The following is a 16,824-nucleotide window of genomic DNA, read 5'->3' on the forward strand; positions in this document are numbered from 1 at the left end:
TACTTTACTTTAGTTATTGTTAAATTTTACTGACTTAATGGTAGCAACAAATAAATATATACTGTTACTCTACAACCTAACGTTATATCTTTCATAAACTTTTATATTGCCGTTTGAAATTTTCAAGTGTATTTACTTCGTAATCAGTGATGTCGAGAAACCCACTTGTTGAGAAATTTATATGCAAAAACGGCTCGTTTGGGTTGAGAAAATATTTTACTTCGGTGTATACGCATGCGCATTTTGATAATAACGTGGAGATACATTTTCAGAAAAAAACAACTCATTATCACTGTAACAGAAACAAACACTTAAATACCAGATACTGACGCTTTAGTCTAAAGAAAAATATCATGTTGCCTTTCATTTCGCTAATAAATTAGTTTTTTATTAAAATTGCCTCCATTTTTTGTTTATTTAATTTCTCTTTCAACCCTCCTCCTACGGCTCAGCCATAAACCTGGGAACTTAAGGCTGACAACTGGTACTTAACTTTGTTCAAATCTATTTTAGAAGAGGGAAAAAATAACGCGATTTACGAGGCTACATACTTAACTAGGGTTGGTTTGCTTTGAACCTGTGACCGACAGATTACGAGTCGAGTGCCTCAACCATTCGGCCATCGTTGCTCGCTCAGGTAAGAATCCTAGAAAACAAAAACTAACATTAACGATGCGGCTGTCAGTGCAAGATATTTTATATCTCGTGATGACGAGAAACATTTTTGAAGTAAAATCGTATTCTCAAGACTAGTACTACGAGTATTAGAACAATACAATGTACAGAACAATGTTTGAACCTTCTTAGGTCATCTTGAGGTCGAAACGTTATTGTCTTATTTCAAAATTCTAGCTTGTTTTGAATTTCGCGTAAGAGCTGAAAGAGTAACTTTGTTTGGTGCCACACGGATTCGGACCCGTGACCCTCAGATTAGGAGTCTAACGCCTTAACACGCTTGGTGATGCCGGGCCCTTCTAATACTTCAATAGTTAGTATTATAGCTACAAAGAACAAAAATGAAACACAAATAATATTTTATACATTTTTAGATGCGCGTCGTGGCAGACTCGAGAAACATAACATTACAAACAGTTTATTAATTTAACGAATGTTTTAATATGAAACAGTTATGTATATTTTCCCCGAAGAAGCCACAAAAGCGAAACATTAGTTTAAATAAAAAGATATTCTTTTATATTTTTCTGGAATGTAAAGGTCGTTTTATCTTAACCTTTATAAAAACTTTAAAACAAAAAAGCACAACAATTATATGTTTCCTCGTAACAACAATTATCTACCTGATATTGACACGTCATGTTGCTAAGAGCAAAACCTTAGAAACCAGTTCTACAGAGGAGTGTAAAAGATATTATAAGCTAAGTTCTAGAGAAAATGGATTTCCTTTCTTTTCGCATTAGTCGTGCAATTTTAATTTACTATCAGTCAATGGAAACATCACTGCCACTATCAAAGTTATATCTTCTTTTTGTTTATGGTATTTTAGTGGTGTTGGCTTTAATTTATTTAAAGCTTAGTAGATCAATCTACATAATATATTTGCCAAAGACTACTAAGTTCATGATATTTTTCCTGTGCGCTATAATTTCGCTAATTGTGGGCACACTTGTCTTTGAAATCGTGTTCCTCACATATATACAAAAAATAACGCACGAAGAAAATAACCATGGCTGGAAATTAAAAAGCTATCTCATCTCAATTATGAACAAAAAATACCCTGATTTTGGGTAAGTCATGAGACTTGACGATATTGGTTTTTAACTTTTACAAATAGCTTGATTATGTCATGTCAGAAGTATTTCACTGTGAAAGATATATGGAATTGATTGTACTGAGGTCGTCATTAATTAGCTGTATCTTTAAACATGTTATGCAATCAATAATTAACAAAACATCTTTTGTGTTTTTACAAATTACTGTATATTTACATCCATGCAATTGTAGTTGCTGGTCCTAGAGATTTCTTCAATCACGTGTATCTATACTATCCGTAGGTATATGAGACTAATGGCTTATTCTCCATGTTACAAAAACCACAGACCTGATTATTTAACACATTTAAATCTGCTTTCTGTTGTCAGTTATCCTGATTATAAAAGATGTCACAAGGGGTGCTCAGTGGAAGGTTCGTATTTACATAACCTGAGGAACCTCATAATCTACTATGCCGGATTTATAGTATTCGTAAGTCTTGGGTCATGTCTGCTACTCCTTCAGGTGTTAAAGGTGAGATTTTAGCTCAAATCGTGTAACTATTATATTTACTGAAAATCTCTCAGCCAATTATACAATACAGTAAAAATCTTCATTAGAACAACATTGAATGATTATCTGTTTAAATACTTATTGATGATTGGACACTAACTAAATGTTAGAATTATGTTTCACCAACAGCGGGGCTCGGCACGACCAGGTGGGTTAAGCCGTTCGATTCGTAATCTGAGGGTCGCGGGTTCGAATCCCAGTCGCGCCAAATATGCTCGCCCTTACAGCCGTATGAGCGTTATAAATGTGACGGTCAATCCCACTGTTCGTTGGTAAAAGAGTAGCCCAAGAGTAGGCGGTGGGTAGTGATAACTAGATGCCTTCCCTCTTGTCTTACACTGCTAATTTAGAGACAGCTAGCGCAGATAGCCCTCGAGTAGCTTTACGCGAAATTCAAAACAAACAATATAATTAATATTTGCTGACAAACGTATATTTGTGTGGTAAATTGTTGTTTTATAATACTTTATATAATTCAATATATGTAGTGCGTATTGGTATAGACATTTTTTTACTAATAATAAACTTTATAATTGGAAATTTGCGTGTCTTTAAGTACAAAACTATACAAAGGACTATCTGTGCTCAGCTCACAACGAGTATGGAAACTTAATTTTTAGCGGCATAATCCCGCCGCTTTGCTAACGGAAGTCTCCAGATTTCTTATTTGTCTTTAATAGACACACAACGTTTCGCTTTACAGCTTCGTCAGGTGTGTTCCAGTCAAACACTAACCGTAATTGCCAGTACAAAGCTTCCTAGTGTTTAATTAATATATTTCAAACTGTAGTGTTCATTGTTACTTTTGAGTTATTTTACTGATATTTTCCCACGGCAGTCTTGGTTTTAGTGTTGTTGTTGTTTTTTATTTACAGTCTTAGGATTATATAATTCAAAAGCTTCTCTTTGATTATTTCACTGGTGTCAGAACATTGGGTTCACAGTTGCACTGTGAATACATCATTGGCTTTGAATTATTACTTCATTGTTACAAAATTAATAACTACGTGTCTTTAACAGTATACACAATTTATTAAAAAATAGGAACTGAAAAACTGCTCACTTGTTGGGCTGGACGGAAAACTGACGGACAAAGAAATCATGATAAAGTTAAGCAGTATTGTTTCTCAGGGAAATCCCAATATGAAATATAGAAAAATATCAGAAATCGGCCATGGGTAAGTCTCATTGTAATAAGTATCTCAGCAGATTTTTATTTTATTTAAATTTATGATAAATTGAGTGTGCTAAGTGTTCTTATTAGAACTTGAGTCTTTGGATTGAGGTTCTGTATGTGAGTTTTTTAGTCCGAAGTAAAATCGCTTGTGATTTTGCGAAAGGATTCAGAAGAAATAAATGTAACAGATAAAAAGATAGCACTAATTAATTATAAGGTATTGTTTAACTTTAGCTGTATCTCTTAATCAGCTTGATTTTCTAAGACCATATGTTGATTTTTTTTAAAAAAACTGCTGTTGTACCTTGATTTGTTTTAAAAGCTTTTCAACTGAGTGAATGTATGACATTAAACTGATCATTTTGTAAATTTTACGTCACAAATTCTTTCTTTATGTTCCAAATACTATTAAAAAGCAGGCGTCATGATCGAAACTAAATATTAAAACAAGGGTTAATTAAATGTCATATAGTGGCCACTGAAATAAAATGTTTTTATACTTTCTTCGTAATACTTTGCACTTTCACAGTAATTCACTTTTTCCTTGTGTAGAAGAAAAAATTACCAGCGTTGTAAACATGTTAACAGGCATCAATTATCAATTTATTTATTTTATTAGTATTATGATTTTTAGTTATTAAAATTACAAATGCATAGATATTTTATTAGTTTCAATGACTTCTTCCGATATAGTGCATTACCTTCAGTTACATAAATGGCTATTCGTCTTCAGTTCTGCCCACTATAAGCAGAAATGTTTTTTACGCATGTCATATGCCTCCTGCCGCTTCTTTCATATAAATTACCCTGGGAAAACCCTCCACTAATAAAAACGCTGCATGTGCTTGTTAAGCATATAACTCTATTCAGTTTTATCAGACTATCATTTCTTTTGTGGCAGGGTTCGTATTTAGAAGTTTAAAATTGTTCTTCCTAATTACAACTATTCAAGTTGTACTTCCAAAGAGATTTATTTTATCAATCGTTTATATTATACAGCTTACGTCTTTATCTTTAATATACTATCCAATCATAATTGTTATTATTTTTTCTTTCTCACACGTTTATATTCATCTATCAAAGAATTTGTTTGATCTGTTATTTACCATTAATTTTAAAATTAATGTTGCCACTTTGTGTGTCACACCACCAACAGTCACTTTTCCATTGGCGGCAGGTGAGAGTGATTTGCCATTGGATTTATACGTGGATGTTTTCCGAGGTACTGGTTGTTACATGGATTAACTACCTTCTATTGAACTTGAATCACTTCCTCAAGAACATGCCAAATCTATCCAGTCTGAAAAATATCGCACCCAGATTTTGCTACTTCTTCCTATGTCCCTGTCAGTGGAACCAGCTAGGCCTCGTATGGTCTTTTTGTACATGATTCTATGGCTTGTGTTGTTTCATCCCTCTCTCCAATTTTCTATGATCTCTGTCCTCCTGTTTTACATGGTATTTCTTCTTGTCCTTATTTAGTTTTCCTACTTTCCTCTGATATAAGAGTTTTTGCGTGATATTTTGCTTTCCAATTGGTTGAGGCTGCCAACATGTCTCACTTGACATAGTCTATCATCAGTTTGCTTTGGGATACCATTAAGCTGGTTAACTCCAACATTTGAGGAATATTATGCCAATATGGTGGCAATACGTGATTTTCTGCTGCGTTTAAACCATATCCAATTTCAAACCTTTGTCTACCCTTTTTGTCTGCCATGTATCGTGTTCTCCAGGCTATGCATTGATGGTTGAGTTTATTCAGGGACAGCCTCTCCCTTATTATTTTCACAATGGCTTATTAGTCATCCTTTTATGTTGCCTTACACACGTCGTTCCTTTGTTATTGATATCTTCCGGGTCTCGATGTGGCCTTGTCCCAGGTTTGTCTGTCAACACTTATTTCAGAGAATTACACATTGCGCCCTTTCTTTATTGGTATGTATAAACCATGTTACTGATACTTTGCAATCTCGTATGGAATCCTTTACTATTTCTTTCTTGATAGATTGTTTGTTGCAGTGTAAACCACGAGAAACCCCTATTCCTGTTCTAGTCCTTCTCAGACCTTACCTGTTCCTTCTTTTAGGGGTTTTGTATCTCGTTATTTTCCTAGAGGATCAGCGTGTTTATCAGGTTCTATCAGATGGACTTTTACTACAATTTCTTTCACCACCTTCTACATCCACAGGCCCACACTTCCTTTTCTCTGTCTCAGGATTCTGTTACCAATTAACAGCAGTCAAATGTGGTTGACGCTTTTCTGTCATAACAGGCCATCAGACGTGTGACTGATGATTCTCTCAGTTTGTATTGCAGGTGTTTTATATTCCCTTCTCCCAAAAAATGTAAACTGGCAACCAGTCATAAAATTATCCTACTTCAAAAGTTCAAAATATTTCTCAATCTCCTTTGTCTCACTATGGACTTTTTCTTCGCCCTCAGGTGAGTTTTTTTGCCGATTATGGATGACCAAGTTGGATGTTACGAACGTTAATTCACATATCCCAATAGTTATGATCATATCTTTGGTTTGTCCATCAATTGGTGAGTTAACAGTTATGCACACTAACCTTTGGGCAGGTTTTGGCCACAGATGTTTTTGTTGCATAGTTTGAGTTTTTCTTGTCATCTCTATGATCTCGGGATGCATTTTCATGCTAACACCCAAGATGTCCATATCACTGGAAATAATATTTCCATTATACATTCTTCTATTTGTTGCCTCCCCTGATGATTTACATTATTTACATTATTATGTAACTAATAATTACATATTAGTTTTTAAATAATAAATCTATTATTATTTAATAGAAGTTATCTGAACATCTTCTATTGAGAACCAACACTCAAATGGTTCTGAGTATTTCAATCTTGTTGCATTTCATCTTTCTTGTTTACACAAAATCTATCGAATGAAGTGGTTTGTTGAGCCTCTTTTTTTCTGGTGGCTTTGACTTCAGTGGGACATTCCTAACATTGATGTCTTTTCCACATCACACAACCACAAATTACTTCTGCTTTGTTCTGTGATCCTTCGTAACTCTTTAGTCAGGATTGGACAAACAAATGATTGTATGTTCATTGGTGCTTCATCCTGCTCTTCCTGTCTTCTGTCGTCGTGTTTGGTTCCTTTTCTGATTCTTAGTGAGCAAATCAGGCTTGTCCTGATAAGTAGTTTCATTTCTGTTATGTTCCATTTGTTCTTTATGCATTAAAGTTTATCAACATAAATGAAATGTTTTTGGCTATTGGTCTCTGGGCCAGAGGTTTTCAGCTAATTATCCAACTGTTCCTCATATTGCTGAGTTTCTTACTTAGTTTTCCATCAGAGATCTTCTATTTCTAGTTTTCAGGAGGCTTTGTCCCACATCTTTCATTTTCCACAATATCAGAGAGTGTTTGTCTCCCTTATGATCTTCATATTGATAAATTTCTTCCAGATTCACCTTCCTCTTATGTGGGCTGCTTTTCTGGACTGTGGTATTAATATGGTCCTCCATTGCCTCAATTCAACTCGCATTCCACCTGTTCCTTGTATTACCTTTCCCATGAGAGTTATTTCCTTCTCATCTTATCTTATGGATGTTGGTGGTTTGATTTATTTACCAGTGATGTTTCATGTACTCTTTATCATCCTACACATCTTCTCCTTTATCCGAAACACTCTCTTCTTCCCCAAACCTCAGTGGCAAGAGAGTACAACTTCTACTTTTAACCCATTTGCCTTCTTTCCATTTCTCGCCTTTATTCCATGTCTGTTCTGGAAATACTCTTATTTACTGTATGTGATTTTCAAAGTTATATTGCCCATATGGCTTCCAAATGTGTTGTTCGTTTTCGCCCCTTTATCACTCGGGAACTATCCTCTGCTCGTGATATTTCTCCTTCCACCCTCACAAACTGGGTTTTGGCTTTTGATTTTTGTTTAGGATGTAATCTCATTAAACTTGACACCTTATCTTCTCTCTGACATTACATCTTTATCATTCACTGGAAGAATGTCTTTAACTGGCCATTAGGGCTACTCCTAATACATTCATATTTCACTATTGTCATAGTATCACCATTTATTCTTGTTTGGGTTATCCTTTTCGACATATATCCACTCTTCAAATTTCTGTGTGATGTTTTCAGGGGTCTTATTTCCCATTTTATTGCAATTACCCATTGTTTGGATCGCACTTTGTGTCAAATTGTGTCTGACCATGTATACTTTAACTTTCAGAACTTGCGCTTGTTAAACGTCTTGACTTGTGTGGCTACGCATTGAATACTGTATTGAAGGGGTATTTAACAAGATCATTTGAAGGTTTTCCTGAAGTTAGAATTTCTTTATAAATACGCTCGTACTGGACTATACCACTTATGGACTACATGGGTAAAGAAGAAAGAGATATCTACCCATTCTTGCTATCCTTTGTATTAAATAAATCGGTCTGTTCTGTTTTTAAAATAGGGTTTTGTGGTCACCCATTGCACTGTTTCAGGTGTTTTCGTGTCTCCAGACTCCCTATGAGGTTTAATACTCTTTCTATCTTAGTGGAGTCTGTGGACCGTTAATACTCTCCAGTTCTATATTGCTTGTGTAAGTACTGTAAGGGCAACATCCTTAACGATATAATAAAATCCATTCAGTGTAGAGTGGGGTTGTCGTGTTGTGCTGGTGTAGACGACATGAAATCCTCCATATTAAATCATACAAAAACAAGAGTAAGACGTCAAATTGTGGTTCATTCCTTGAATTGGGATCCCTCATAATACCCACACGTAGATAGATATCTGTTGCCAGTGATCGGATTTTGGATTTAGAGTGGAACCAATGAACATAAATCCTGACACACTTATTACAAATGTCTGTCTGAAAAGGTTCGCATAATATTGTACTTGAGAGACATATATAGAGGGCAGCACTGAATGAAAATAGTTATTTGTGTGAAAGGAAGAATGTATGTATCGGAATTACATTTTCAGTACAGAAGAGTATAACTTTCATAACATTATTACAGAATGTGGGACACAGAAGGAAAATGTATATGCTGGTTAACCAATCTATAGAATGATATTCCTGATGTACGGAAAATATGATTTAAATTATAAAATATAGAAACGTTCAATATTAAGACATCTTACCCTTTTCTGGTATGTCAAGTTAACAAAAAACGTAGAGTAACAAGTGGTCAGTCTGATTCAAGTGACACAAATGTAACTGTTTCATTTTACATCAACAAAAGTTTGTATTGAAAAATAACTATTTTAGTCGCAGCAAAAAATAGTTTCACACTTCAGAAAGTGTTGAAAAATTGAAACTAAATAATTGTACATTATCATTTAAAGAGGAAGTTAGACAAATTATTAAAAACAAAATAACAGTATAGAATGACATTATTGCTATGACAATGTTTAAAGTACACATGATCACATACAAGCTTTAATTATCCAAATAATCTGTGGTGCAATTAATACTGTTATGCATTAAATCATTTATTTTTTATCAGTATATTAGAATCACATTAAATTGTCGATAATTTTGTAATTACAGTAAGATAAACTAAGCATACAGTTTTTTAACCTTATAGAAATATAAGATTAGAAACATCTGATAATCTATTATTATTTTAAAAGGTACAATAATTTTATTAGTAGCATGGTGTAATATGTTCATGTACTAGCACATTACTAATGATATTTTGTTCTACCGTTTCAGTGCTTCAGGAACTATTTATACAGCCATTGATAAAGTGACTGGTGTGAAAGTTGCTGTTAAACAGATAAATTTAAACCAACAAGTGAAAAAAGAACTTCTAATCAGAGAATTATCAGTACTTCAAGAAACGAAACATCCTAATATAGTGAAGTACTTTGATAGTTATCTTGTTGGTGATGAGCTCTGGGTAAGTGTTGTTAGTGTTACATATTAGTTCTCTTTTATTTTTAATATTACCTCTTATAGAGAGTAGGTTAAGGTTCTGTCTTTATTTAGTTAAATGAGTTTATTTCAAGCAATTCTTCATATTTAAGAAAATTTTTTACATATTACTCTTCTAGGTGTGAATTTTTTTAAAATCCTGGTTATAAATAATACTTGAAAGATCCCTTGTAAGAGACTGTAGATTGGAGCCATATTTGTTTCAGACACAATAATTTTTAACTGATTCTATATATATGATTTTGAAATAACTTATACTTCCTTACAGTGTTCCTAGTAGTATACTATCTCTCATCAACACAATATATATCGGTAGCACTCTGTAATTTATTACGTTGATTTATCCATTTTCTATGTATGTTTGGTTCACATAGTTTATATGTGGTTGTAGAAATTATTGTATTAAATGTAGCATTATTTGCAAAACTGTAAACTTTGTGTGAAATACAATAAATATTAACTTTGAAGTTTCTTACATCAAATACAATCTGAATTGTTTTGTTTATAAATGTTGGATATAAGATAACATCATTAGTAACTAATATATAAAACAATGTACATTTAAAAAATATAAAAAATCTTTTGTGGTAAAATATAAAAATTAGAAATAGATAAAACTAAGAAAGATGTTGAAAAGTGGTCTCTTTATTAACACTCTTGAAATTGAATTTGTAATTTTTTTCTATGAACCACACGTCTTTCTAGATAATAAAAATCTAAATATTAAAGAATGGTTAAGAACTGTTGTTACTTTAGTTCTACCTCATGAATAATTGTTTAAAAACTTTTCTATTTTTATTTGATATATGATTACTGTCTCATTATTATGTATAATTTTAGTAAATACTAAAATGTATGTGTAATATTAAATTTTGTTTGTTTAGGTAATAATGGAATATATGGAAGGTGGCTGTTTGACTGACATTGTCAACAAAACTTGTCTCTGTGAAAATGAAATATCAGTGGTTTGTAAAGAAGTATGTTATATTGATTATTTGTATTTAGTATAGGTTTCATTATAGCAGAGGTATGATGATTGTAATTTATGTTTTCAATAATTATTGTAGTTCCTTGTCAAAATATAGGATACTTACTTCCATAAACATTCATTTCCTGAGAAAGCACAATGATTATTATGTCATGTTGCTTAGCAAGAAACATATATAGGCTATACCTTTATGTTAAAATAGATTCAAAACACTCACAATAACATAGACATGTAGCAGCGGTGGACTTGGCCCTGTTTAGGGGCCGTGCTGTTTCATTACTGGTTAGGACCTATACCATCCCACCAGCACAGAGTTATATATGACCTTTGCACTTTATTTGAGGAGGCCAAAGTACAATGGCACATTGGCTAGTCTGCCTCTGTCACAATATAATATATCAACCTAATAATCTGAACATAGTTGAGTACTTTCATTTATACAAAAACATATATAGGATAAACAATGTGTCTTGATAATAATGCTTTACAACCACTCATTTTATGTCATGTTGCTTAGTAACAAAAGTATAGTGTAATACTGTTGTTAGTCCATGTACTGAAAGTATAAATGAAATATATAAAACACCTTAATTCAAAATGAATTAGGTTTAAAGTTACCAAAATTGTTGGTCTCAACCTGTAAATCCCACACTTTACTCTTGACAGCAGATAATAAAACAAGTAATAAATTAACCTAATAACATGATCAGAGCCAGGTACTTCTGGTAGTTATTAATATAAACAAGCTTTAATATTTTTTTTTTGTTGTACTTCATGTTTGTATTGTTGTATCCAAATATCATTACATATAAAGTATTGAATACGACAAACACACTAAACTCATACTGATATCTTAATATATTTAAAATATTTTCATATTTCATTTAGGTTCTCAAAGGAATAGAGTTTCTGCATACCAATAATGTAATTCACAGAGACATTAAAAGTAGTAACATATTACTTGGAAAGGACTACAGTATAAAACTAGGTCAGTTTTTAGACATATAATGACTTTGTGAACATGTTCTAAGTACTTTAGCTTGTTTCTAACACTTTTTATCATAGATTACTTGACCTTCTGACAACACATTATTTTCATTAAAACAAGAGTTTGAGTTACTATTTGCCCGTTGGAAACTAATATTAATCTGATAGTTTATTTTTCAAAAAGCAGTCTTATGTGAAGACCTTATTTCTAATTATATATATTAATGGAAAGTAACATTTGTCTCAAAGTACTATAAGCCAGTAATATACAAATAGCAAACAAAAAATAAAACATTGTTTTTTAAAACCTGTCTGTCTGAAATTTAATATTTAAAGTTTTCATTATTATAAAACAAATCAACTACAGATGTGTTTTTACTTTTCTATATTTTTCTTAATTTGTCTGTTGTGATTGAAAAATTACAGGTATGTAAGAAAACCATTTTGTTTTATCTTTTATGCACCTGTAATTTTGAACCACAATAGACAAGTTAAGAGGAATATGAAAAATGAAATACATCCACAGTTAACTTGTTTTATAATAACTTTTAACTTGTACAATATTTCAGTATTTACACAACTCGTATTGAAATATTTAATGTTTTATACCACATGTATAAATAGTGTTTCATAGAAACTTTTGAGTCTCACCATCTAACCAAACTGATGAGTTCTAACATTGAATGAAAATCTTGTTTGCCTCTGATTTGTAGGATACAAAAGATAGATTTGAAATACTGTTTCTCACACATTTATAAGTCACAATGGAGAAACTAAGAACAATGTAAAAACAACACCAACTCTTGTTTTTATAACCAGTTTTAAGCCAGTTGGTTTTAAATATTTTGTTAATTTTCCATGGTTAACTCATGATTTTTGTTATTTAATTATATTTTACATGTTTTAACACTAGTAATTTCTAAAATAAATATTTTATTACAAACTATTTGTTCTGGAACTAAGCAGATTTGTATGTTGACAAGTTTTATTTGTATATTTGAATGTTAAAATATTTCTATTTTACAATCAATATTATCAATAGGACCAGAATAAATTGAAATTATAGTTAACCAATTGAATATTTTTTTTATTAATTTATCTGAAACAATTGGCAAAATTTTTTTTTGTTATTAAGTCTAACATTTAAAAGATTGAACAAAAATAATGAGAAGTTAATGTTGTCATGTGCCGTCATAAAAAATGATATAATATACCTGGCTTGATAAGGTTAACTAGTTTTAGAAATCTTGAACTTTTCTCAGCTCAGTTCAGCCTGATGAACTGACAACAAAACTGTAACAATTATTAATACACCTTAAGTTGATTTTGTAAGGCTGATTAGAAGCTCTGTATAACTTATTTCTGTTGTCATTTGTTCTCACATGAAAACTTTATTTTTGGTTTTCTCCATCACACAGCTGATTTTGGATTATGTGCCAAAATATCCCGAAAACAAAATAAACGAACGTCAGTGGTTGGCACTCGTCAATGGATGGCTCCAGAAATAATAATAGGGAAAATGTATGGACCGGAGGTTGACATCTGGTCACTGGGCATTACAGCCATTGAAATGATTGATGGTCAACCTCCTTATTATGATGAAAATTCTGACATGGTAAGTGTTGGTAACCAGTGCTTACAGCCAAGGAGTAAGAGTAGATTGAATTTCAATTTTCTCCTAATATGGATGTCTCCTATTTTTCTTCACGTTTTAAAAGTAATAAAAGATTTAAATTAGATAGAAAATTATAGTCTTTCATGAACATTTTCTAGGTCTTAATGACTTGGGTGGATTAATGGTTTGCTTTTGTTCAACACAAATGTTTCTCTGATAATGTTAATAACAAAAATTACCAATGTTTCACAATACCCACATTTTTAAAAGCTACACTTTTGTACTTTAAAACACATGTTTTGTACAGAGTGTCTTTCACCAACTACAGGGAATAGATGTAATAAGGACAAAAAGAAGGCTTTGCACATTATTCATACATATAGATGTATTGAATATAATGAATATAACAACCATGTAATCATTGAATGTACATATTATTGTTTTGTAACTTGTTAACTTTTAGTGTTTTTGGCCATAGTATCACTATCATCTTCTGAAGCCACTATAATAAAACAGTAACAGTTTAGGTAATTCACCCATGGTGATATACTTATATTTAGATATTATTAGGGAGGAATTATCCAAAAGGTTGTACATGGTGATGTTATGGTTGTCAAGTTATGAGGATTCTGTAATAGTCCATGAAGCAGATAGTATTTTTGTGTTTTATAAGTAAGGTATATTCTATCTCTGTAATGCTAGTGTAACTAACAGTATTGGCTGTAATTTTTCATTATGTATACTTATATAATTTTATAATCAGAATTACTTTTCAGATATATAACTTAATACTAACAAATGGGAAGCCAGAAATTGAAAATAAACATAACCTATCCCCAGTGTTTCAAGATTTTTTGAATAAATGTTTAGAAGTGGACGTAACTAAAAGATACACTGCCTCTGAACTCTTAAAGGTATGGTATAAATTACTCATAGTTTCATATTTGTTTATTTTGTAATATCCATAATTCCACACAATATCAAGTTTTACTGCTGTTAAACTGACCAACTTTAAGGTGAATATTTTTACTTTGTAAAACTTATCATTATATTTAAATCCATCCATTCACCTTCACTTCAGTTTATCTCTAACTGGTAAAAGTGGTTGTACTTCATAGCAATGTTCCTGTGATATAATTTTTGAGATAATAAAACTCAAAATGTTGTTGGATCTTACATTCAGATACTTTGAATTTTAATGCGTTTATTATTCATTAAAAAAACACCTGATTTTTACAATATTTTGTATGGTTTATCTAAAAGCTAGTTCTCTATTTATATTTAATGACAACAAATTGTGACATTGTTTGTATTTACCCTTGTCCTTATTCATATATAAAAATAGTGTACATTGTAAACTAGTTATAGAAAACAACTGTTCCATTCTATAAGAATATTAATAACCATTATATTATATATTTAATAAAGTACAATTTGTTTTCCCCTAGTAAGAGTTACTTGTCTGTTTGTTGTATTTCCACAAATTTTTTCATTAGCCATTATAACAGTTTGTAGTTTCATAATCTCAAATATCTAATATTTATAAAATAAGTATATTGTGAGGGATTTCAGGTCTACTGTATCAAAAACCATTTGTCAGTTAGTGGTGCTAGGAATGAAATGTACCATGTAACTCTTGAGGAGGAAGTTATTCTAGAAGTTTACTAATTAGTTCATCATGTCATATGATGAAGTCTTCCAAGTTCAGAAAGAGAAAGAAATGACATACCTGCAGTGTCATGCATTAACAAAAATTCTAATAAGAGTCATGCCAGAAGGTTATGTAAATCTTGATAAAGAAAAACCATACAAATCTATACAAATTACAGTATGATAAATATACAACATCATACCATGGTTTTGAATATTTTCTTAGATGTTTGAGAAAAATAAACAAATCTACAAACAAAAACATATACATTATAAAGGTAGATGATATCATTATTAGTGTTGTAACTTGTAATGGAAAACAAATATTTTGAACCTGGTGATGAAAAAGTTTAATTTTTCTCACAATTAATGGAGAATTACATTTCATTAATGGTTTGAGAAACAATTACATGTATCTTCTAATTTTTGTTTTTGTTGTTTATGTGATTTTGATACCTGCTGTGGGTTCTTCAAGTTTTATTATATAGTTTTTTATATTACAAAAAGCTGGTAATTCTTGAAGTTATAGATAGACTCATGTAGGACTGGTCATGAGTAATGAGTTTTCTGTTTTTATCTTTTTGTAATTTTCAGTTTCTTATGCTTTTATGGTAAAGTATATATAACATTTTTATCAGTACAAATTGTAAACTTTAAGATATCTTATTACAGAGGATTGTTAAATTTCAATTGTTATATATTCTTCTAGAAGAGTATAATTTACAGAACACTTGATTTGACCTTGTTTATAAAACCATATTGTTAGAGGGTTGTAGTTTAATACGTGGAATTACTTAATCTTCAGTTGTCAGCATGTCTTTGGAATGCCATACTCTTTAAAAATATTAAATTTTTTGCTTTAATAACTGCAGACAGTCTTTTAGGTATTGTTACAAGATATTTAATCAAAGTATCCAATAGGATTGTGTTCCATGTGGCTTTCATACACTGCCATAAAGTTTCTTTGGAAATAACTTTTTATTTGTAAAGTTTTTAATATGTCATATCCCAGATCTGTTCAGTTAGGTTGAGATAGGGGCTCTGTGTGGGTAACTGTGTTATTTGAATGACTCTAGCAGCTTGTTTCTTAGCTAAGTAATTTCTGTATGGGTTGGATGAGGTTTTGAGGTTATTATCTTCTTGGTACTAGAGTCAGTTACCAATAATATGTAAACCACTGGATGCTCTATGATGGATCAATACTTGAGCTGGTCTATTGTTCAGTGTATTTTGAAATGTCTCCTGTCATCTCATCATAAACACCCCCCCCCCCCTCCCATACTATCACACTGTCTCTCTCATGGTTCATAGTAGGTGCTGCATGGTGAGATAAGTATCTTTCACCTTTCTTCTACCTGACATACAACACACATTTTGAATGAAATATTTCAAACTTGAACTCATAAAATGGAAAGAATGACAGAGTATTCCCTTGTCCTAATATTTTTACACAGTACTGTTTACAGAGACTAATTTAACATAATGTGTATGATGTAGAATAATTACTTTTATTAAACAGATGTTTTTTATTATTTTTTTCACACAGCATCCTTTCATTGAACTGGCAGATGGGTGTAATCTTTACAATCTTTTAAAATGTCAACCAGAGATGCAGTAATAGTTATTAATACAGTAAAAATGAAATAGCCCCAAATATGTTGAAATGTGTTACATGAAGTTGTTTATGACAGCCAGCATCGCTCTAGAACCAGAAAATTAACAGATTGTGTTTATCAGTTTTCCCCAAGAGTAATAAAGTATTGGGTATTCAATAAACTCACAAAAGGAAATAAACATTTAATGTTTTGTTAAAATGTTATATCAGTAACAAGGTGAAACTGCTTTAATAAATATTTTCTGTTTTTCTGAAGATTTGTGACATCTATTAAGTGCAAGGGTACAAATAGTTTTTTTTATTTTGCTAATAAATTCATCTTTATAGCTGTTGAAATAATATCCATTTTTTCTATTGTATAAGGATATTTTTACAAATTGGAAGGAAACTAAACTCTTATTTAGATCAAATTATTATTTCGTTTACCACAATGAACATTTTTTTATTATTATGTTTGTTAACAAAAATGCAAACAAACTGAAGAAAATGGAAGATCACTGATGTGAGACAAACATGCATCCTCATTTATTTTAATTCTTTTGTCAAATCTAAGTGTTATAGTGATATACTGAGAGTCTTG

At 31.4% G+C, this 16,824-nt stretch overlaps 1 protein-coding gene across 2 annotated transcripts; it reads left to right on the plus strand.

Annotated features, from left to right (window-relative positions):
• The first annotated feature begins 1,754 nt into the window (after positions 1-1,754).
• LOC143230786 (serine/threonine-protein kinase PAK 3-like) lies at positions 1,755-16,408 on the plus strand. 2 transcript variants are annotated; one of them, XM_076464926.1, is made up of 8 exons: positions 1,755-2,244; positions 3,328-3,461; positions 9,168-9,354; positions 10,274-10,366; positions 11,266-11,365; positions 12,783-12,979; positions 13,756-13,893; positions 16,176-16,408. In XM_076464926.1, the coding sequence occupies exons 1-8, from the start codon at positions 2,017-2,019 to the stop codon at positions 16,245-16,247; spliced, it is 1,149 nt and encodes a 382-aa protein (XP_076321041.1). In that variant the 5' UTR covers positions 1,755-2,016; the 3' UTR covers positions 16,248-16,408. The 2 variants fall into 2 exon arrangements, with proteins under 2 accessions (XP_076321041.1, XP_076321042.1); XM_076464927.1 differs by lacking the exons at positions 1,755-2,244; positions 3,328-3,461 and adding an exon at positions 8,376-8,533.
• Positions 16,409-16,824: the final 416 nt, after the last annotated feature.

The sequence above is a fragment of the Tachypleus tridentatus genome, chromosome 10 (assembly GCF_004210375.1).
Source record: "Tachypleus tridentatus isolate NWPU-2018 chromosome 10, ASM421037v1, whole genome shotgun sequence".
Taxonomy (NCBI): Eukaryota; Metazoa; Arthropoda; class Merostomata; order Xiphosura; family Limulidae; genus Tachypleus; species Tachypleus tridentatus.

What these genes read in the sequence shown, in the direction of transcription:
- LOC143230786 (XM_076464926.1), top strand. Translation starts at nt 2,017, where the DNA reads ATGAGACTAATGGCTTATTCTCCATGTTACAAAAACCACAGACCTGAT. An exon ending in ATATCAGAAATCGGCCATGG is followed by an intron (nt 3,462 to 9,167) that starts GTAAGTCTCATT and finishes CTACCGTTTCAG; the next exon opens with TGCTTCAGGAACTATTTATA. An exon ending in TTGTTGGTGATGAGCTCTGG is followed by an intron (nt 9,355 to 10,273) that starts GTAAGTGTTGTT and finishes TTGTTTGTTTAG; the next exon opens with GTAATAATGGAATATATGGA.